At 46.7% G+C, this 22332-nt stretch overlaps 1 protein-coding gene and 1 pseudogene across 1 annotated transcript; one reads left to right on the top strand and one right to left on the bottom strand.

Annotated features, from left to right (window-relative positions):
• Positions 1-3043: 3043 nt before the first annotated feature.
• LOC128119564 (cytochrome c oxidase subunit 7C, mitochondrial-like) lies at positions 3044-3345 on the bottom strand (annotated as a pseudogene).
• A 4748-nt stretch (positions 3346-8093) lies between these two features.
• LOC128120033 (retinol dehydrogenase 16-like) lies at positions 8094-14885 on the top strand. The gene is made up of 4 exons (XM_052753786.1): positions 8094-8406; positions 12565-12823; positions 14046-14209; positions 14668-14885. Exons 1-4 carry the CDS (start codon positions 8094-8096, stop codon positions 14883-14885), a joined length of 954 nt encoding a protein of 317 aa, XP_052609746.1.
• Positions 14886-22332: the final 7447 nt, after the last annotated feature.

The following is a 22332-nucleotide window of genomic DNA, read 5'->3' as shown; positions in this document are numbered from 1 at the left end:
GAACTGAGAAGGCAAGTGGCTAGGAGGAAAAATAGATTGTTATAATCAGCCCCATGGGCAGGGCTAGCCATGGGAAGAGTGATACTGGCCAAAAGAATGGAGCCGAGAAGTACCCTGGTTGTACAGAAGAGGCAAGGGTGAGTGAGTGAGACATGGGAACAGATATGCACTTCATTGGGACAGCTTGGAAAACCAGGTTCCAGTTGCTGGGTAGGTGCCTGCTTGAGACTGGAGAGGTGGTACCAGCAGTGAAGTCCCAGGAGCTTGGGGAGACAGCATGCCAAACTGAGGGATGATGTGTTCTTCAGGAGTACCTGAGCCATCACATCTGCTGTTTCTCTGGAGGTGGGAAACGCCTCTATCCATCCTGTAAAAGTGCCAACCAGCTAGGAGATAGCAGAGTTCTTATGAGTTGGCACGTGGGTGAAGTTAACCTGCCAGTGTTTGCCCAGTTGGCATCCTCGGAGCTGGTGCAGAGGCTGGCATATCTCAAAGACCTTCTGTGGGTTTGCTTTGCCATGAGTCTGGCAGGAGGGGCAGACCTGTGCAAAAACCTGCAAGTGTCTGTAAAACAACTGGAGCAGATTGATATCTTGGTGACATAGGAAAAGGCCGGGAGGCTTCCATACCCTCTCTAATGTGTGTGCAGGGGAGAGCTGTGAACTGGTAAATCTAAAGATCCCTGGTCATCAAACATCACCAGATCTGAGAAGGATAAATTTTACCTGAGTTGGCAAGTGAAAGTGACAGAGACGTACTTGCTGGCTACCTAGACAGCCCCCCAGGGTCCTCCATGGTTGTTGAGGGCAGCAGTGTTGTTTGACTGATTTATAATGACAGGCTGCAAGGTTGAATGTCATCCACATACTATATGAGCTTAGAGTTGGGGAGAGACAAAGAGGGTAGGTCAGAAGCTAGGGCCTGGCCACTGTTGTATTCCCCAGCGGAGAGAATGGACCACAAATACAACAAAACCCACTCTAAGAGTTTATTGGTAGAGAGTGGGGGATGATGGAGTGGGGTAAACAGGCCTGCCTGGAAGAGAAGTAACTGAAGAGCATCAAGAACAGGTGGAGTCTACTTTTAAAGGTAGCTCAGGGCATGAGTATAGGGGATTACGTAGTCACAGTACTCATGCACATAGATTACACAGGACATAAGGCCCTGGGGTGACTAAGCATGGGACCCCAGAAGTGGCTAGAGGATGCTGGAAATGCTAACATTCCACCATTTCATTTTTTATAAAAAGTGAGGGGCCGGGGTGGCAGGTGGGTGGGAATGGGGGCATGGGGTTTCTGGCAACTGTTCCAGCTGACTTGGTGGGTGTTAATCATCTTTGGGGAACTTGTCTTGAGGTAACTGGTTGTTTTCACTGTTGTTCAAGCTCTGTGGAACCATCCGGTACCACTTGGACCTGACAAGATGCTGGCAAGGCAGAAGATGACGTTTAGGAAAATTTTTTCTCAGATCCTGGTAATTGAGGGGACGGGGATCCCAAGATGGGTGGGTCCCAAAGGATCCCAAGATGGGTGGGTCCTGAAGGATCCCAAGATGGGGGAGTGGGGGTCCTGAGAACAGGAAAAGGTTGGATAATACTTATCTGGAGTGAATCTGACCTGTTTGGGTGGGTCCAAGTTGACTCCCTGGAACTTACAAGAATTTTTAAGTTTACAAAAGAGATAAGTTTTAGATACATTAAGAAGCAACAGGAATTTAAAATCCTGAGCTTGTGGCTATGATAATATAGTGGTAGAGTGTTTAGTACTCTGCTAGAGTTGGGTTAACAGCTTATCAGAATTTTATTGGTTAGTGTTAAAGGTATGAACAGTCACATAGTAAGAGAGAGAGAGAGGAGAGAAAGAGGAATCTGGAACATGCTTTATTTTTCTTTATTACCAATTAAACTTCCTATCTCCACCTGAACAAACCTTAAGGCATCTGTTTCTTTTCCATCATCATGGTATCATCTTAACACTCAGAAGACATGAGTGGTTGATTGCTGAGGACAGTTAATAATAAACAGTTATATTAAAATTTGTTCTGAGAGTCTTTTTTTTTTTTTTTTGGTTTTTCGAGACAGGGTTTCTCCGTGTAGCTTTGCGCCTTTCCTGGAACTCACTTGGTAGCCCAGGCTGGCCTCGAACTCACAGAGATCCGCCTGGCTCTGCCTCCCGAGTGCTGGGATTAAAGGCGTGCGCCACCACCGCCCGGCGAGAGTCTTTTTTTAAGTCTGGGTGTGTGAATATCTCTGGGGTGTGACAGTTTCTTACCACCCAGGCATGTGGCTAATGGTGGTCCCATAACAACAGCTGATTAGTTAATTAGAAATTTGAATATGTCATTGAAGATACTTAGAGAGGAAATTGATGAAGCAGGGTGTGATCAGTAGAGACAGGAGAACACAGAGGGGGTGACCAGGAAGGAACGCATAGGGTTCCCAATCCCGTAGAGTTGAGTACAGCTGTGGGGTGAAACCTCATTCTTCTGGAATTGGAGACAAAGCAGTCGATCTCTGTGTCTTCTGGAACTTAAGAGAGCAGGGCCCTGTCTGAGTTGCTGTGTATGAGGAAAGATTATCTTGAGGTAGGGGAGTAGAGGGTTTGAGGTGGGAATAGTGAATCCAAGGAGGAAGGCCCTCAAGCTTAGCAGCTGTGGGGGTTACATGAATTACCTTGAAGGGGTTCTGCCTTCAAGGGGTAAAGGAGTGAGGGGCATTGTTCTGGGGAAGAGGGGAAGACCTGACCCCCGATACTGATTAGAGATGGGCAGGGGTTGGAGCATGGTTGGGGTAAGGAGTGATCAGTAAAGTTCCATAAGAGAGAACAGAGATGATAGAGTAGGGGGATGAGCAGGTGATCAGGGAGGGGTGAGGGTTTGGATGGGAGGCCGGGGGCTAGAACTGGCCTCCCATACATGAGTTCAAATGGCACAAATCAGAGAGATCACATTGGGAGAGCCCAGAGCCTGAAAAGAGGCAGAGACAAGAGCTTTACCCAGTCAAGGTGAAGTTTCTATGACATTTTAACAAGAATATTTTTTTCACTAGTTTATTTACAATTTTATTTAGTAATAAGTGTTTAAGAGTTTAATCCAATTTTCAGATCACATCTCTTAAACAATCTTCATTTTGTTAAGGGGATGAATTAAATATCCTTATTTTTTTAAGTAGCTGGTGCCTTACAATAAAGAAAGGAGCAGCAAGTCCAGATCCAAAGTACACGGTCATCATAGCCAGTAACCGCCACTGTTTTCCACCGAAAATGGCAAATTCTTCCCCGGGCCTTCCTCATAGTGGCTGCGGGGGACCACGGAGGTGGTGAACCTCCGCACACTCTGGCCCAACATGGCGTCACTGGGAGCTCTCAGGAATATTTTTAAGGTGTGGTTAGTTTGTTCTATCTTTCCTGAGGACTGAGTCATATGGGATATGAAAATGCCAAGGGATGCTGAGAGCTTTAGATAAGGTTTGGGAAATCTGGGAAGTGAATTCAAGGCTGTTGTCAGACTGGAGAGAGGCAGGAATCCTAAATTAGGAAATAATCTCCCAGAGAAGGAGGTCAGAGACTGTCTGAGCTCTTTTGTTAGTAACTGGAAAAGCTTCAATCCAGCCTGAGAACAAACCTACTAGAACCAGGAGATAATTAACTCATCTGATTGTCAGCATGTGAGTAAAACCAAGTTGCCAGTCGGTCCCCAGGAGGGAACCTTGGCCTGGTGGGTAGGAAAAGGGAGGCTACAGTATTTGGAATCGGGGTCTGACTTTTGACAGTTTTTTCAAGAGGCAGTAATAGCTTTTAAGAGCTGTAAGTCCTCAGGGGTGGGCTGCAGATGGGCCTTGACAAAACGAGACAGAGCCTGTCTGTTAGGATGAAAGAGCTGGTGTAGATAGGACAGAATTTGTAGAGTGTCAGGGGTGGCTGTGAGGATGTGGGTTGTAGTGTGTGGATTCCCTGTGGTGGGTGAGGTGAGTCTGGGCCTTGGAGGGCCACTGTCCTAGCTGGCTGGTGGGCTCAGTCATGTCCCTTAGGGATGATGGAGCTGTCTGTCCGATGAGAACAGCAGTGAATAATCCCTATGGCTTTGGGAAGATGGGAGGCTTTTGCATGGCCATAATTTGGCCTGGGTTCGTTATGGATCCTCCTTTTGTTGTTATTAGCTCAGGCCCTTTCCAGATGGCAGCGTGGGACAAGAGGATAGGAGAAGCATATTTGAGGTCAGTGCAAACATTTAGGGATTGTCCTTGTGCCAATTGGAAGGCATGAGTGAGAGCTATTAATTCAGCCCGTTGGTTAGTAGTGTTGGTGGGGAGTGCCTGTGCCTCCACCACCCCAATACCTGACACTTGCAGAGCCGGCTCTTCAGGTCCCCTCATGTAAAAAGGAGCTGCCATCTGTGTGCCAGGTACAGATGGCCTGAGGCAGTGTGCCCTCCTGTATGTGTGAAGGACAGGGCAGTAGTTCCTCTAGGGTTTCAATGCGGGAATGAGATGGGGAGTCGTCAGTATTGGGTTGAGGGAGAAGAGTTGAGATAGAGAGGGCAGAAGTCTCAGGGCAGCAACATCAGTCTTCAGCTGCCAGGCCTCAGAAGAGCTGACAGTTGTGGGGTTGGAATTTGTGGGGAGGACCAGCCTATCTTGTCTAGGGAAACGTGAGGTAATGGATTCCCCAGAGTCCTGTTGTCCAAGGTCTGAAGAAGGCCCTGGCAGCAGTGAAGGCAAAAGCCACTTTTGTTCAGTCGCTGGTATTGCCTCTCTGGAGCAAGTTCCAGGTGAGGTTCTTCTGTGCCCATCCATCTTCTTTGGAGGAAATAAGGATGCTGCCAGGAGCTGGCATGTCTCTCTATCATGAAAGCTTTTTAATTAAACACTTTAAATGCCATATTCTGCAGATCTCTGAGCATTTTAGGACTGTCTGTTTATTAGGTATGAATGACTATCAATTTGTGTTCCCTATCAGTCTTCAATACATTAGCAGCTTTAATAAGACTAAAAAAGGGAACTTGTGAGTTGAGGTGTGGCCCAACTCTGAGAAAAGCACCCTCTTGGGGGACCAGAAACACCATTATAGGATATATATATACATATATACATATATATATATAGTTTATCAAATACCTTATTTATCAAACCTATGCCACCATTTATTTAAATTCTCTAGAAGCTTAACGTTGAACACTTGGCAAAGACACATGTGTAAATCTCTAAGTTAGTTTTTGTTAATCTGAATACCTTTATGGCTTTCAATTTCTATTATCATATAGAGTATATTATAAACCAGAGTTGAATCAAATATGGCTTTACATCTCTATCATCATACCAAAAATCCATACCGATCCAGAATATTCGAGATTTGATGCTTCCTTACTCTAGAAGGAGATAAAATGAACATTAGGACTAAATGTATTTTTTAGCCTTAGGAAACCTTAGTAAAAGATGGTTGCCAGCCGTGTGGCTGTCTACATCATGGTAAGGTCACCAGCCAAGATGGAGGAGAGCCATGTGATTGCTGTTTAAAACGTGCTTTGTTTTGTTTTACAGTAGCTGCATACACATATACACAGAGTTGAATCCAAGTTACAAACACATACACGCAGAATTAAGGATAGCTTACATTCACACATATAGGCTAAATCCAAGTCACATGCATGTACGCACATAGATATATTAAACAGAAGTCGAGTAAACAAGAAGAAAGGGAGAACCCACGTGTGCTGAGCGAGACGAAGCGGACATCTGTATCTCTGACTCGCATGTTGCAGCAAGCAGGACATTTAAAGAGAGAGAGAGAGTAGACAGACATAAACAGGTCTTCGGAGCAAAGAGAAAGAAAGAAAGTAGAGGATTCCTTCTTGGTTTCCCAACTGTCTGGTCTGAAGAACACTGAAGGCAAAGCTGTCGGCGAGCGAGAAAGCAGATATGTTACGGGGAGAAGAGAGAGAATCAGGAAGCACATTTGTTACAGGTGGAGGAGAGCGGGTCTGCTGCAGGGTGGAACAGGTGGGTGAGGTCCTGGCATGAAGCGGGTACTTTTGATGGGCCCTGCCCAGGTATGTTACTAAACAAACATGCCACACACAACAGAGTTAGTGTGGGAGGTTTATCGGGACGGGGAGAGCAAAAGAATAAGAGAGTGAAAGAGCAAAGGAGTGAAAGACCACGTTGGAGTGGGGACTTGGGAGAGGCAGGCAGACAAGGGGAAGGGAAGAGAGAGAGAAAAGAAGAGGCATTATGCAAGGGAAGGGGAATCTTTCCATTTCCCTGATTGCTCACAGTAGTCATAAAGGACCCGAAAAATATTGGAATCTGGGTGGGGGGGGCTGTTAGCGGCCATTGGGACTTGTGTCTAAGGAGTATTGAGACCAAATTTGATTGCAAGGTAAGTTTAGGGCCATTGAGGTTGGGGGCCAGGTGTAGGGCTGGAGGTTTTGTAAGAGGCATTCCAAGGGAGAAGGAGGGGTGTGGAAGACACGGTTCCCATGGATGAGAGAGGGAAAAGGAAAGGCTCACTGCCGACTATAGTTGTGGGTGTCCCCAGGACCAAAGGGAGGAGCAAACGAGGAGCAAGCCATTCAGCGGGTCATCACCACACTCAATGGGGTCAGGCTTAGCCTGGCTAAGCCACAGGAGCTCGGTGCCTGGTTCCAGGGCTTTGGTAGAGGCCAGAAGGCGAGGACGAAAACTAAGGTCTAAGAGGAGTCTCATCCATAGGAAAACATCAGGAATGGGGTCACAAAGCCCAGTTGGTCCTAACGAAACTGCAGGGTTGCAGCTCCAAGGGTGGTGGGATGGGGTCAGGTGAAGAAAGCCAAGCCTTTAGGGCTGTGGATGGAGGTTTCAGAAGTACCAGAGGAAGGTCACCTCCTCATCCCTCAGGCAGCTAAGCAGGTGTGCGTCCCTGCTCGAGGCCCCAGTGAGGAGCATACCACCACCATTGCCTGGAGTGTGGAGTGCTGAGGGATCCGGAGCTGACGGGTGGGTCTGAATGCTAACAGGGGAAAGAAGCTGAAAGATCAGACAAGCAGAGAAGCCACCAGTCCTCTCCTACCTGTTCGATCCTTCCTCCAAAAGGGCTAAGATCCCTCTCTGCCCCACCTTACTACTTCCTGTCCTATCTGTCCTCACTCCTCCAAAACCTCTGTGGTTAATTTTGGCAGGCTAGTGGCGAGCTCCGCCCACTGACTCCAATCACGCTTTATTTGTCAGAACATGATCAAAATATCATACAACATGCTAGAGGTTGTGCATAAAGTTTGCTGGGAAATTAAGCCAGAAACCCTGGCTCGGGTCAGTCAGGGGCAGTCACGGAGGTTGCACCTGAGGATGGCTATGCTCATGTCTACTAGAATTCATGCAGCCCAAAGAAGGGCCTTTGGAGGTAAAAGTCTTTTCCTCCCCCACATCATCTGTGAGACTTAGGTATCTGGAGTTCCAGGTGTCATCACCTGGTGGTCCTCGGGGGTCAGCCTTCCTCTTTGGCACCTCCTTCTTCCCAGGCTGCTGCTGTACCAGGAAGTCACCAGGTGGCCCTGTCCTCTCTTTAGTGTCTCCTGAAGTTCTAGTGACAAGGAAAGCCCTTTGTTTTCTGAGGAGAGATTCTGGCTGCAGAACCTGAGGAGGACACCTGAGCTCAGGGCAGGATTTTCACGTAATGTCTTCTGAGTCCCAGTGCAGGTTGTCAACGGCACCTACTTTCAGAGAGCCTTGGGTTTGGGGCACTGGAGTGCCAAATGCAGAGTCACAGGGGACCCAGGGATGCCTGTAGTGAGCACGTGTGAGGAAACATGCATGTATTCCCACACGAGGAAATTCGAAGATCCTAAGCAAAGGAGGTGTGTTACCGAATAGACAGTGCTGTTTTCTTTGGCAGCAAGTAAAGGGATGCCAAAGGCCATTGTATATCAGCTGAGCAAACAGGTGAAAGATCATAGAAGTGAGGCATGATCAAGGCAGGGATCGGACAAGGAACAAAGTGTGGACTCCCTGCTAGAAGCCTGTGTTCCTCTGTGTCTCCTGAGTCTTCAGGGTCTACTTGTCCTCTGTGAATAGAGTCCAGGCTCACTTTAGCACAGAGTGTATGTGCTTATTCTTCCAAGCCATGTGGCTCTACCTGGTGGCTCTGCTGGGCCTGTGGAACCTCCTGCGCTTGTTCAGGGAGAGGAAGGTGGTGAGCCATATCCAAGACAAGCATGTCTTCATCACGGGCTGTGACTCCGGCTTTGGGAACCTGCTGGCCAGACAGCTGGACAGGAGAGGCATGAGGGTGCTGGCTGCATGTCTGACAGAAAATGGAGCTGAGGAGCTGAGGAGGAAGACATCAAACAGGCTGGAGACGGTGACCCTCGATGTCACCAAGACAGAGAGTATTGTGGCAGCCACTCAGTGGGTGAAGGAGCGTGTTGGGAACAGAGGTACCACTGAGATTCCTGTGTGTGTGTGTTGGTTTGTGTCTCTGTGTGAAGGAAATGCCTGTGTAGCCCTGAAAAGATTCCTCAAGAGGGTGGGGGTGGAATTGAAGTGACTACAGACTCTTCCCCTCTCCAGCATGTCAGGACTTCCTCTTCCCCCTGCATTTGGTCCTTCAAGCTCTGTACTCTTGGTCAGCTGGTGTCCTGTGTCATTTCATGTCCACACTTCTGTCTGTCCTCTTCTGTCATTGTATGCAGAAAGGCTGCACTGTTGGCTGCTGGGTGCCAGGTTAGAGACAGTGAGGAGGTTGGGGCCCTGGCTCTGTGTGAAGCTGGCTGGTCATCGGTCAGATGCATCTGCATTCTCAGTACTGGACCCTGGTCTCACCTTCCACCTGGGATCATTTATGGGGAGCCAAGGTCATTGCCATACTTAAGGGCAACACCCCACACTGGAGGAGTGCCTTAGTTCAGTCAAATGTAGGAAGGGGATTCTCTGTCTCACACTCACTCGTACCTGCCTCTGTTCTTTCTTCTCTCCCTTTCCGTCTCCCTTTCACTGTTTGTGTGGGTATGAAAATAATCAATTAATTTAAAATCTACTGAAAACATGGTTATTGTTCTAAACACTAGAGCATATGAATCTACAATTAATAGACAATTTACTATCCAGTGGAGAAAACTAGTAACAGTTTGATCTGTACCGATTAACACATGTGCATTCCTTTCAGTTTGAAACAGTGAACAATTTTACCACTTGAAGAATATTTATCCAAATATAGTATTCAAATAATTAAAAATAGTTTGCCCAGTAGCAAAACCCAACTAGTTTTACCACCCATGACCACGGATATTGGAATAGTTTCATTTGGCTGTGTTTATTTGTCTTGGGTTTTGAGTTCAGGTCTTGGTATGGAGCAGGCCATGATCTGATGTTCCTCTTCCTCAGCCTGCTTTGTGCTGGGATTTCAGTCATGTTCCACACCCAGCTTGTTTCTTATATTTGTTGTCATAAGCACTGTCTTGGGAAACTTCTGCTTAATTCAGAGTCTGCAAGCATGATTAATTTTGGATACAAGAAATAAAATGTTTTTCCATATTTTTACAAATTCTTTGTCTTTTGTTTCTGGTTTGGGGGTTGTTTTTTGTTTAGTTGTTTGGTTGGTTTTGGGTTTTTGTTGTTGCTGTTTTTGTTTTATGAAACAAGGTTTATCTGTGTGCTCATGGCTGTCCTGGAACTTGCTCTGTAGGCCGGGCTGGCCTTGAACTCACAGAGATCCACCTGCCTCTGCTACCCAAGTGCTGGGACTAAAGAAGTGGGCCAGCATGCCTGGAAACTTTTTTTCCCGTAAAATATATTTCCATCATGATTTCCCTTTCCTCAACTCATCCCAGGTCCTCCCCATGTCCCTACCCACCCAATTACATATTCATTCTCTCTCTCTCTCTCTCTCTCTCTCTCTCTCTCTCTCTCTCTCTCTCTCTCTCTCCCTCTCTCTTTCTCTCTCACTCTCTCAAAAATAAAAACAAAACAAAATAAAAACCAAAATGAAAATCAACAAATAAACAGAAAAAATACAGAACAAATCAACATGAAGAATCCCTAAAAATTGATCCTTGGAGTTCATTTTGTGTTAGCAACTATTTCTGGGCATGACGCTCCAATGTCACTATAGTGCAGAAAACTGTTACTCCATTTGCCAGCAGATATCAATTATAAATTGCTTCTTGGATAGAGGTGGGACCATGTGTCCACTTCCCCTTCTCAGTGCTGGGTCACCGTCTGGAACCCAAGCAGGTCTTATGTGTGCCGCCATAACCTCTGTGAGTTCATGTGTGCCTCATCCTGTTGTGTCTGGAAGACAGTTAATTGGAGTCTTCCATCACCTCTGGCTCTTCAGTCTTTCCATACCCTCATCTTCAAAGACCCCTGAGCCTTGAGGGGAGGGCTTTGATGAAGATTTCCTTTTAGGACTGAGTGTTCCAAAGTCTCTCACTCTCTGCACATTGTCCATTCGTGTGACTCTGTGTTCACTCTCATCTATTGCAAGACCAATGTTTTCTGATGAGTGTTGTTCAAGTCACTGGTCATGAGTGTAGTGATATGTATTAAGAGACATTTTACAGTATATTCCTTGAGCAGAATAATATTCTTTGGTTTTCCCAAGGCCCATGACCTATCTGGTCTGACGTTTCTGACTCCTACGCAGAGTCAGGTATGGGCTCCATCTCATAGAGTGGCCTTCAATCTAATCAGAAAGTGCTAGTTACTCCCAGGTCGTTTGTGCCTCTACTGCGCAGTAGATCTTACAGGCAGATCACAGTTGTAGGTCACAGGGTTTGTAGCTGGGTGATCCTGGTGATTGCCTTTCCCTCTGGGAGTGCACAGAGTGTCTTCTGGCACCTTGGTTGCGAATCAGTAGGGGTGAAGCTGTTGCTTGGGTACCTGCTCAACCTATCCCTGCTCGATGACATAAGTAACTATCATCTTCAGCAACATGTCCTTACTATGAGGTTGTGGAGAACAGTGAGTAGCCTTGGCAATAGCCTGTGATGGGGGGTGGGAGTGCGGCTCCATGGAGACCTTTTGACCAATGGCTCAACGGGATGTAACCCATTATGGCACTGGAGGTTATATTTGGTGGCATAAGATGTCTAGGTCAGAGATCATCTTTCCATCCTATGGTGACTCCATTTAAATCCTCTCATATATATATGTATTTTAGGAAGTTTCTATAGAAATAGATTTCTATAGAGAGCTTTTCAAAACAAAACAAAACAAGATTAAAAAAAACTTAATGAAAGAATATGGATCTCCATGAGGATAAAACATGCTTTTCAGCCAAGGGTCCATATGACATATTGGGCCAACTTTTTTAAATCATCAAATGCCATGCTTAATGTCAATCAACCACTTTCCAATGCAGTCTGCACAGAAATTGATAGTGTGAATGTGGTGTTTAGTTGTAAGCCTTCCTGAGTGGATACTTGGGGATCCAGGACTTAAAGACCAAAGGGAATGAGGAAGGGCAGCCTGTGGGTGATGGTCAAGAAAGGGCACCAGCCTCTGGGGTTTGGGGTGGAGACTCAGTGCTGTTGGTGATTACCAAGCATTGTCTCCTCATTTTCCTGTCCCTGGGTTTTGCAGGCATGTAAGGGAAGCTGCACAATGTTGATGCTAGACCTCGCAGGAACAGCTTCATCAGAGCCATAAACACAGCACTGCATTTGAAACTCTCCCCAGTCAGGGACACATTTGTTTGTTTCTCGACTTAGATTCACCGGGACATTAATTTTGCGCTTTCTTTCTTTTCTTTTGGATGTTCCTCCGTTGCCTCTCTTCTAGTCCTTCCTTTTTTCTGTCTTTCTTTGCCATTTGAAAGACAAAGGCAGCAGGTGTCTTAATCAGTATTCTATTTCTCTGGAGGGACACCACGACCATGGCAATTCTTACAAAGGAAACCATTTATTTGGGGCTGGCTTGCTGTTTCAGAGGTTTAGTCTATTATCAGCATGGCGGGTAGGTAGCCTGGGGGCACACAGGCAGACATGGTGCAGGAGAAGGAGCTGGGAGTTCAACATCCAGATCAGTTCTACATACATCATTCCAGACAGCAGGAAGAGTGAGACTCTGGTCTGGCTTGACCTTTGAAACCCCATAGTTCCTCCCTAGTGATACATTATCTCCAACAAGGCCACACTCAGGCCCACATAGCCACACCTCCTAATCTCTTTCAAGTAGTACTATTCTTCAATGACCAAGCTTTCAAATCTATGAGCCTAAGGGTCACAAGTGAAAGAATAAAATGTCTTCAAGGATGAAAATAATGTGTAAAACACAATCATAGTTTTATGATCTCTAGATACACAGAGGCACACTATGTTTTCAAAATCTGTTCTTAAAACTAACAAGTGAGAAATGACTTTTTCTTGCTTCTCATTAAGGATTGGGGCCATGAAGCCTTCAAGGAGAAGGGTACCCATGCTGTGAGCCTAGAGTCTCTAGGATGGGGTTCCCAGCCCATATGATAACATACTCTTCTTCATTGTTTCCTACTTTCCAGTATACACTTGTCTAAGTGGACTTACCTATTTGAATATATATCTCATCCAGAATTATAGTGATTTTAAGTGACTCTCTCTTCTTCCCACTTTCTCCAGGACTCTGGGGACTGGTCAACAACGCTGGCATTTCTATCCCCACGGTTCCCAATCAATGGCTGAAGAAAGAAGACTTTGTAAAGATACTGGATGTGAACCTGTTGGGCATGATCGAGGTGACCCTGAACATGCTGCCCTTAGTGAGGAAGGCAAGGGGCCGTGTGGTCAACGTCTCCAGTATCGTGGGCCGAGTGTCCTTCTTAGGTGGTGGTTATTGCATTTCCAAGTATGGTGTAGAGGCCTTCTCAGACTCCCTCAGGTATTGGACAGGGATGTGGGTACCTGAGGGAAGTTATGGCAGGGGTTTATTTAATCATGGCCTTTAGTATCCCATGATGAAGAAGATACTCTCTGTTTTAGGGACTCTCTCATCTTCTCTTCATTGAATTATCCATTCACAAGTGCATTTCCAAGTCTCTATAGAGGGCAGGATTGAGACCTGACTTCATCTTGTCCTGTCATATTTGGGGGAGGAAACTGGGGGACATTACTGAGGTAAAATAGCATCTTTGAGTATATTGAGTCAAGAATCCAGCCCCATGAATTCTATGATGAGAAACATGTTTTTGAGTGGGGCTGAACATCTCATTCAAATTGAGAGATAGATATCAGGTACCTGTAGAGTCCACAACCAACACGTTCCATGAAACACAAATGTTTGAACCTGAACTAAAGACTATGGCAACTGAAAGAGTGAGAGAGGAGAGAGAAAAACTGTGCCCTTTCCCTTGGAGTGGCCATGGCCCAGTCTGCTGTGGTGCTCACGGTAGTCCTCAGATTTCTCAGGGTCCTGTAGCAGGATTGAGCTGCAGCAGAGTAAAGGTTGAACATAGAAACCTGGAACCTGTATGTGTAGGTGGACTCTCTTTGGGGAAAGGACAGACCAGATACAGAAGGAAGATCGTCACCAGGTGGGTTGATGTAGACTTGTGGAGAGCCTGAGGGCACTGGACAGTATTTATTTCATGCTGTTGGCAATATAAACTTTTGAAGCAATTGAATCAGAAAAGCCACTTGGGGCAAGTACATCCCTGGGTGCAGGGAACAGGGAGGCTGTGAATGTGAGGAAGTGGCAGGCATGGCCGTGCTCTCTGAAGACACCTGCAGGAACAAAGTGAGAGATGTCCTCAGTGCTTCCTGGGACAGTGGGGTGGACAGAGACTTAGGAGTGAGGTGGAGGTGACTCGGGCAAGATGGTGACCCTTTGCATCTGCAGCACATGGAGAGAGATCTTAATGGTGTCATAGAACAGAAGGCCTAGTTTTAGGCTAGTGAGCTACACACACCAAACACTTAGTGTGACATTCCAAAGCACAGAGGCAATGCCCTCACCACAGTTTCATCCCCATCTGCTGCCCAACCCAGATCCACAACTGTGACCTCTCCTCACCACAGGCTCATGATGGCATGTCACTGTACTCTTATTGTGAGTTCTTTTACAGAAAATCATCTGAAGTTCTTGATGTCTGTCTGTCTTGCAGGAGGGAGCTCTCCTATTTTGGGGTGAAGGTGGCTGTTATAGAGCCTGGTTTCTTCAAAACTGATATAACCAGTAGTGACAGGCATTTATCAAATACAAAGATGGTGTGGGACCAGGCCAGCTCAGAGGTCAAAGAGATCTATGGCGAGAACTTCCTGGCATCACGTAAGTGAGCTGTGAAGACCCAAAAAAGTCTAGTCCTGAATCCTTAGTCTCCTGTTCATTTTGCCAACACTAACCCACTGCTCTTACACTTCAAAGAAAGGGAATTTAGAACCATTTCCTTTGGGTGGGTGGGTATTTGGTCATAAAAAGTGTTCTTGACTTTGAGAACAATGTACTCTGTTCCATCTGAGCCTCTCATCATCATGAAGCTGTGAGTGAGGTCAGGGACAGGAGGAGGAGGAGTGAGACAGCACTTCCCAGGAGCTGAGACAAAGATGTGAGTGTGCCCGGTTCTTCCTTGAAGCTGGGTCGTGGTCCCCCTGAGGACCTGGGACAGGTTAGGCTTGGCCATGGATTCTGATGTGGGATCCTCGGGTCTAGAGAATTTTCCTCTAACTTGGTCTAGAGCACGAGTGGTGGAGGTCAACACCAGCTGAATCACTTCTCATTCTGCACAGATCTGTCAATGCTAAAGTCATTGGACCAAAAGTGCAATGAGGACCTCTCCTTGGTGACGGACTGCATGGAGCACGCGCTGACTTCCTGTCACCCTCGCACTCGGTACTCAGCTGGTTGGGATGCCAAGCTCTTCTACCTCCCCATGAGCTACCTGCCCACCTTCCTTGCGGATGCCATGGTCTACTGGACATCCATAAAGCCTGACAAAGCTCTGTGAAGCCTACATCTGTTTCTGTAGTTGGGGGTATGAGAGTGTAGTGTGAGGGAGCAGATCCTCAGGAGGAGAAGATTCCTGGGATCAGTACAACCTTTTCATTGGGATAGGCATCCACAGGGGCCTGTTTTCTTTCCTTGGTATGAATATAGTGGACATAGAGTCACAGGAAAAACTACTATGTATAAACAATGATTCTGATTTTGGATGAAAATAGAAAGTGAACTTCCATGTCTCAGGGTCATCTAGTTTACTTATCTTATCTTTAAACATTTGTTTTTCTATTTGTCTATGCATGTGTGTTTGTATTCCATGGGTGTAATAGTACCTGTATTGAACAGGTTATTGTGTCCCGTAGAACAGGAGTTACAGGCAGTTGTGAGCTCCCTAACTGTGGACTTGGCAACACAATTTGGGTTCTCTAAAAGAAGAAAATGCTCTACCAGCTGTCCATATCTAAGTTTTTTAAAGTATATTTTCAGTTAATTAGTTAGTTTGAGACAAGATCTCACTATGTCACACAGGTACATCATGACCTTCTGAATTCTAACCTTGTTTCAGCACATCTGTCTTTGGTCTGAAACTCTGTAGAAAGGACAGATACACAGACGCATGTACAGAAAAGCTGGCATCCAGTGGCCTGCGTGTGCCCTGATGGATCCTCAGCTCCTTCCACTGGGACCTGCCTCCTCAGCATGTCTGTTATGGACAGCAAAGGGGAAGGGGCGGGCTAGTCTGTAGGAGGACTGAAGGCAGCAGTCTCAGGCTGTAAACACCCAGGAAGATGCAGTGGCTAGTTTTCTCCACACTGTTCACTTATCCATAAACACCCGAACTTGTACCAGAGAAAGAAGGCTTTGCCAATTCTGACCCTGATTCATGTAGGGAAAGGCTTTGCCAATTTGCCATGGGTCTGAGACCTTGGTCCTTGTGATGGCAGTTCCCAGGTCCACAGAACACACTCACTCAGGGCCCACTCAGGGCTTCCTCCTCCTCTGTATTGCTTCATCCTTTCCGATGCTGGGATTATGAAGGTGTGCCACCAAGCCATGCTGTTATTTTATATTTAATCAATACATACAAACACTATTATTACACATGATAATAGAATAGCATGTAATAGTTCAAGCAATTCATCATAAAACTCACAATGAGTGTTGATTCCAACATCGGATTACTGAAGGACCAGGGTGTCCAAGATGTAAAGGAGCTAAGAGTCTCCAAATGCTCCTGTGTGGTTCATTCAGGTCAGCCCATGATCTCCTTGGAAAGAGAACAAGACAGCACATGGTGGGTCACTCCCGCAATGTTAGCATTCTGCAAAGTTGAACAGGAGAATCTTTGTGAGTGGAAGGCAGGCCTGAATCTGAAGCCTCCTGGATTTACACTCCCTGTACACACACAAATACACACACACACAAACACACACACACACACACACACACAGAGAGAGAGAGAGAGAGAGAGAGAGAGAGAGAGAGAGAGAGAGAGAGAGAGATTACACAAACACATTCTAGAAATACCAAAGAATTTCTCTTGTAGTCTGTGAGGAAGCTGATCAGGTGGGTTGCACCATCTGAGAAGTTCTTTCTGGAGCATCATGGAAGTATAAGTGTGAAAGTTGTTGCCCCCTATGCTGGGCTCCTCTAGGGGAAAGGGAAGGGCCAGCACCAAGGACAGACCCTGGGCATAAGCTTGGTGAGTGGTCAAGGGCTTCATGATGTGATTGAACAAAGTGCAATTGGAAGGAAGTGTCCACGTCCATGTGCTACACGCTTGGAGGATCCAGCTTTCCTCTTTCTTCCAGACTTCTTTGGTGAGTGAAGACTGGTGTCTACTCAGGGGAACCTATGAGGGCCTCTTCAGATGCCACCAGAGTCTGTCTCACTCAATCCCTTTGCAGAGGATTACACTATATATGCCCCAAACTCATGTCTTACTCATTCCCTGCATGAGGAGTACATTGTAGAAACTCAGGTCTCAACCCTAGATCCTCAGCCATTAGAACATGATATTCCTTCATTTCTGAGTCCCCAGTTAAGACTGAACAAGGGCTGCATGTGGACAGAACAGGAAAAAGGCTTCCACAGTGGGCCTGTTTCCACCTTTTGCATCACTGATTGTAGACTCCATCCCTCCCCTCCCTGCATGCAGAAGAAAGAGTGGGGTGGGTGGGGATGCCCTGGCCTTCACTGGAGAAGTGCTTCCCACCTGGCTGAGCTACACTCCTCTGGAGTCTTGATCCCAGTAGATGGTTCAGCTCAGATTCTGCCTCAGCACTGCAGCCCAGAGATCAGACAGCTGGAGTGTTGAGACACTCACAAGTTCAGCCCTGGAATGGGACAAAGAGCCCCCTACCCAGGACACTGAAGAGGATCACTGGGCACTGTCAGTTGGTCTGTGCAGGAATCTCAGTGGAAGGATGGATGGGCTGGGGGAAGCCCCACAGGACAGGGAGGTGTCTCTGAGGATTCCTCTTCAGATCTGTGACTCCAGGTGAGGGAGTCACACCCAGACTCCTATTCTCACTGACTTTTCCTGGAAGTTCCAGGAACTGATCTGGATCCTGCTGTGTTCTAGAAGCCCTTGTCAACAACAGGAGTGTGTGTTGCTGTCAGGATGAGTAAGAAGTTCAGTGGGTGTGAGGAATCAGTTTTAACATGAATGGATGGTGCTAAGGAATTCACAGTTGAAAGAACATGTGTTCACTGGGGGAAAATGTACCATCAGGTTCCCATTGTTAACGAAGTCCCAGTGTTCACTTTGTGGGATGCAGCCCACTCATTCTAGGGTTTTGAGGTCCCCTTGGGTACTCAGAACATTGAGAATCCCTTACTCTTTTGCCCTAATGAGCATCTTAGGGAAATTCTGACAGCTGTTGGGAAGCAGGACAAGGACCAGCAAACAAGGAGCAGGACCAGGACCAGGAAAGTCATGGATAAGGGGAAGAGGAAGAGAAGGAACAGAATTAGCAGAAGGAACAGGATTTGAATCCATAGTGAGATTCACTAAATGAGGAGGAAGCTAAGGAGGAGCAGGAAGAGGATCGGGCTGTCCTAGGTGCTGCTCTGTGGCTGTGACACTGTTATGCTCAGATCTTGGGACCCCAAAAGACCACCATGGAGACCAAATCCCATATGTAAAACCAAAGAGCCTTTATTTGCAAGCTCAGAGCTTGGACTTTCTGTCAGACACAGTGGTGAACCAGAGAGCCCAGAGCCTAGGCCAGGTGGGGTTTTTATCATAGCAGAGGTTGGGGTGAGGGTGTTTCCAGGCTTCAGGACACTGATTGGCTGACATTTCTCAAAGGGTGCTGAACATGTTTGGAATGTCAGGTATCTCCCCTTAGGCGCAGGCCCTCCTTGGGTCGGAGTCAGTTTATGGCTTCTCCTCCATCTGGGTGTTGCCTGCCAGTAAGCCTGTCACAGAAGTTGTGTCTGGACTTCTAAGCCGTCATGTCAGTTGTGTGGTCAAGCTGTTTTGCCTACACACACACACACACACACACACACACACACACACACACACACACACACACACAATACAGCACAGACTAAAAGAATCTTGGAGAGAAAAGGCCTTATATGACTTATACTTCCAGGGCACAGTCCATGACTGAAGAAAGCCAAGGCAGGAACTCAGTGCTGGAGTCTAGAGGAAGGAGACTGAGACAGAGACCATGCCAGACGCGTCTCACGGGTTTGCTCTCCATGGCAGGCTCAGCTTTGCTTTTCACACACCTCAGGACCACATACCCAAGGGTGGCACCTCCCGCTGTGGGACAGACCCTTCCACATCCGTCACTATTAAAGGAAAAGCCCTTAGACATACCTGCAGACCAATCTGATGAGGAGATTCCACAGTTTGGTTCCTCTTCCCAGATGTCCTTAGCCTGTGTCAGGTTGATGAAAGCAACCAGCACAATGGACCCACTGACATTGTGACACACAATATATCAGTATTAGACTACAACCTTTCCTCTTTGTTGTTTATTCTCTGATCTCATGCTATAAAACACAGTGTGGCTTTGGTGTCTCACACTCTCTAAAATATTAAAAACCCTTAAAAGTTCCAAGTCTTTTTAAAACATAAAAGTCTAGTCACTGTGGGTTTCTGAAAAATCAAAACAATTAAATATTTTCTTTTTCCGAAAGAGAAGAACCTCCCTGTACAAAAACAAGGACCCTTAATCAAAATGAAGTTCCAGCAGAGCAGATCTCAATCCTGTAGAACAACGTCTGACATCTGGGGCTCCCTCAGGATCTTGTGGCCTCCAAACCCTCGAACATCTGCAGGTCTCCAGCTCTGCCATCCTCAGTGCACACAGTTTGTCTCATGTGTGATGTCTCTGGCCTGCTCCACTCCATTCCTGCTGCTGTCTTAGGTCCCCCAGGGCTAGAATCTCAACTATCCTGCTGTCTCCATGCCAGCTGAGGCTACACCTTCACCAGTGGTCTCTTCTGGTCTCTCCCAGTGCCCAGTCTCAGCTGCTCTCCATGACCTCTTCAACCCCACAGCTCTCATGCTGCCAATACTACAATCATGGGTGATACTCAAACACTGCTGAGTTCATCTGTGAATGTAGGATGAAGAGTTGATCCTCTCTGCACCATGGATAGCCAGTGTGTGCTGAAACTGAAGAATAAATTCCCAGATTTTATCTCAGTGTTCCTGGTTTCTAATGGACCACAGTTGATTCTTCAGCCCCAGATGACCAGCATCCAAGGTCACAGTAAAGCAAAATTTTCACTTTCTATGATTCTTAATAAAAATGTCAGATATACCACCTGATGGAGGAATTTCATCCCTCTGAACTTCACAAGCCTGGCCCTCTACTATCTGCATTGTTAACCGTATCCTTCTCTTTTTAATTTTCAAATTTATTCCACTCTAGTATATTGCATACTCTCCCTCCTTCCCTCCAGCTCCCCCTCCTCTACAGTCCCCATCCACTCCTCCTCTTCAAAAGGCAGCCCTCCCAGGGATATCAACCAAACATGACTTATCAAGTTGCCATAAGACTAGACACTTCCCTTCATATTATGTTTGGACAAGTCAACCCAGTAGGAGGAAAAGGGTCCCCAAAGCAGTCAAAGAGTCAGAGGCAGCCCCTGCTTCTGCTCTTAGGAGTCCCCCAAGAAGAGCGAACTACACAACAATAACATACCTGCAGAGGGCTTAGGTCAGACCCATGCAGACTCCCTGATTGTTGGTTCAGTCTCTGTGAGCCCCTTTAAGCCCAGGTTAGTCGATTTTGTGGGTTTTCTTGTGATTTCCTTGGCTCCTATGGCTCTATAGTCATTCTTCCAGCATCACTGCGTTAAAATCTGGGAAGTACTTCCTCAGGTTCAGCACACACTGGCTATCCATGGTGCAGAGAGGACCAACTCTGCATCCTACATTCACAGATGAACTCGGCAGTGTTTGAGTATCACCCATGATTGTAGTATTGGCAGCATGAGAGCTGTGGGGCTGAAGAGGTCATGGAGAGCAGCTGAGGCTGGGCACTGGGAGAGACCAGAAGAGACCACTGGTGAAGGTGTAGCCTCAGCTGGCATGGAGACAGCAGGATAGTTGAGATTCTAGCCCTGGGGGACCTAAGACAGCAGCAGGAATGGAGTGGAGCAGGCCTGAGACATCAGACATGAGACAAACTGTGTGCACTGAGGATGGCAGAGCTGGAGACCTGGAGAGGCTCGAGGGTTTGGAGGCCAGAAGATCCTGAGGGAGCCCCAGATGTCAGACGTTGATCTACAGGATTGAGATCTGCACTGCTGGAACTTCATTTTGATTAAGGGTCCTTTTTTTTTTCTTTTTTTCATTTTTTTCGAGACAGGGTTTCTCTGTGTAGCCTTGCAACTTTCCTGAATCTCGATCTGTAGACCAGGCTGACCTCGAACTCCCAGATATCCACCTGCCTCTGCCTCCCGAGTCCTGGGATTAAAGGTGTGTGCCACCACTGCCCTGCTTGTGTCATTGTTTTTATACAAGGTGTTTCTTCCCTTTTGGACCAAGAAAATATTTAATTGTTTTGATTTTTCAGAAACCCACAGTGACTAGACTTTGTATGTTTTAAAAAGACTTTGAACTTTTAAGGGGTTTTAATATTTTGGAGAATGTGAGACATCAAAGTCATACTGTTTTACACCATGATATTAGCATGAGATCTGAAAATTAACCACAAAAAAGGAAAGGTTGTAGTCTAATACTGATATAGTGTGTGTCACAATGTCAGTGGGTCAATTGTGCTGGATATTTTCATCAACCTGACACAGGCTAAGGACATCTGGGAAGAGGAACCAAACTGTGGAATCTCCTCATCAGATTGGTCTGCAGGTATGTCTAAGGGCTTTTCCTTTAATAGTGATGAATGTGGGAGGGTCTGTCCCACAGCGGGAGGTGCCACCCTTGGGTATGTGGTCCTGAGGTGTGTGAAAAGCAAAGCTGAGCCTGCCATGGAGAGTAAACCAGTGAGAAGCGTCTGGCATGGTCTCTGTCTCAGTCTCCTTCCTCTAGACTCCAGCACTGAGTTCCTGCCTTGGCTTTCTTCAGTCATGGACTGTGGCCTGGAAGTATAAGCCAAATAAGGCCTTTCCTTCCCAAGATTCTTTTAGTCTGTATAGTATGAGTGAGTGTATGTGTGTGTGTGTGTGTGTGTGTGTGTGTGTGTGTGTAGGCAAAACAGCTTGACCACACAACTGACATGACGGCTTAGAGGTCCAGACACAACTTCTGTGACAGGCTTACTGGCAGGCAACACCCAGATGGAGGAGAAGCCATAAACTGACTCCGACCCAAGGAGGGCCTGCGCCTAAGGGGAGATACCTGACATTCCAAACATGTTCAGCACTCCTAAACAAATGTCAGCCAATCAGTGTCCTGAACCCTGGAAACACCCTCACCCCAACCTTTGTTATGATAAAAACCCCACCTGGCCTAGGCTCTGGGCTCTATGATTCACCACTGTGTCTGACAGAAAGTCCAAGCTCTGAGCTTGCAAAAAAAGGCTCTTTGCATTTACATATGGGATTTGGTCTCCATGGTTGTCTTTTGGGGTCCCAAGATCTGAGCATAACAGTGTCACAACCGCAGAGAAGCACCTACGACAGCCCGATCCTCTTCCTGCTCCTCCTTAGCTTCCTCCTCATTTAGTGAATCTCACTATGGATTCAAATCCTGTTCCTTCTGCTAATTCTGTTCCTTCTCTTCCTCTTCCCCTTATCCATGGTTTCCTGGTCCTGGTCCTGCTCCTTGTTTGCTGGTCCTTGTCCTGCTTCCCAACAGCTGTCAGAATTTCCCTAAGATGCTCATTAGGGCAAAAGAGTAAGGGATTCTCAATGTTCTGAGTACCCAAGGGGACCTCAAAACCCTAGAATGAATGGGCTGCATCCCACAAATGAAAACTGGTACTTCCTTAACAAAGGGAGCCTGATGGTACATTTTCCCCCAG

The sequence above is a fragment of the Peromyscus californicus genome, unplaced genomic scaffold (assembly GCF_007827085.1).
Source record: "Peromyscus californicus insignis strain IS unplaced genomic scaffold, ASM782708v3 Scaffold_24__1_contigs__length_46423439, whole genome shotgun sequence".
Taxonomy (NCBI): Eukaryota; Metazoa; Chordata; class Mammalia; order Rodentia; family Cricetidae; genus Peromyscus; species Peromyscus californicus.
The sequence above is the reverse complement of the archived record's forward strand: the minus strand, read 5'-3'. Positions and strand labels throughout refer to the sequence as shown.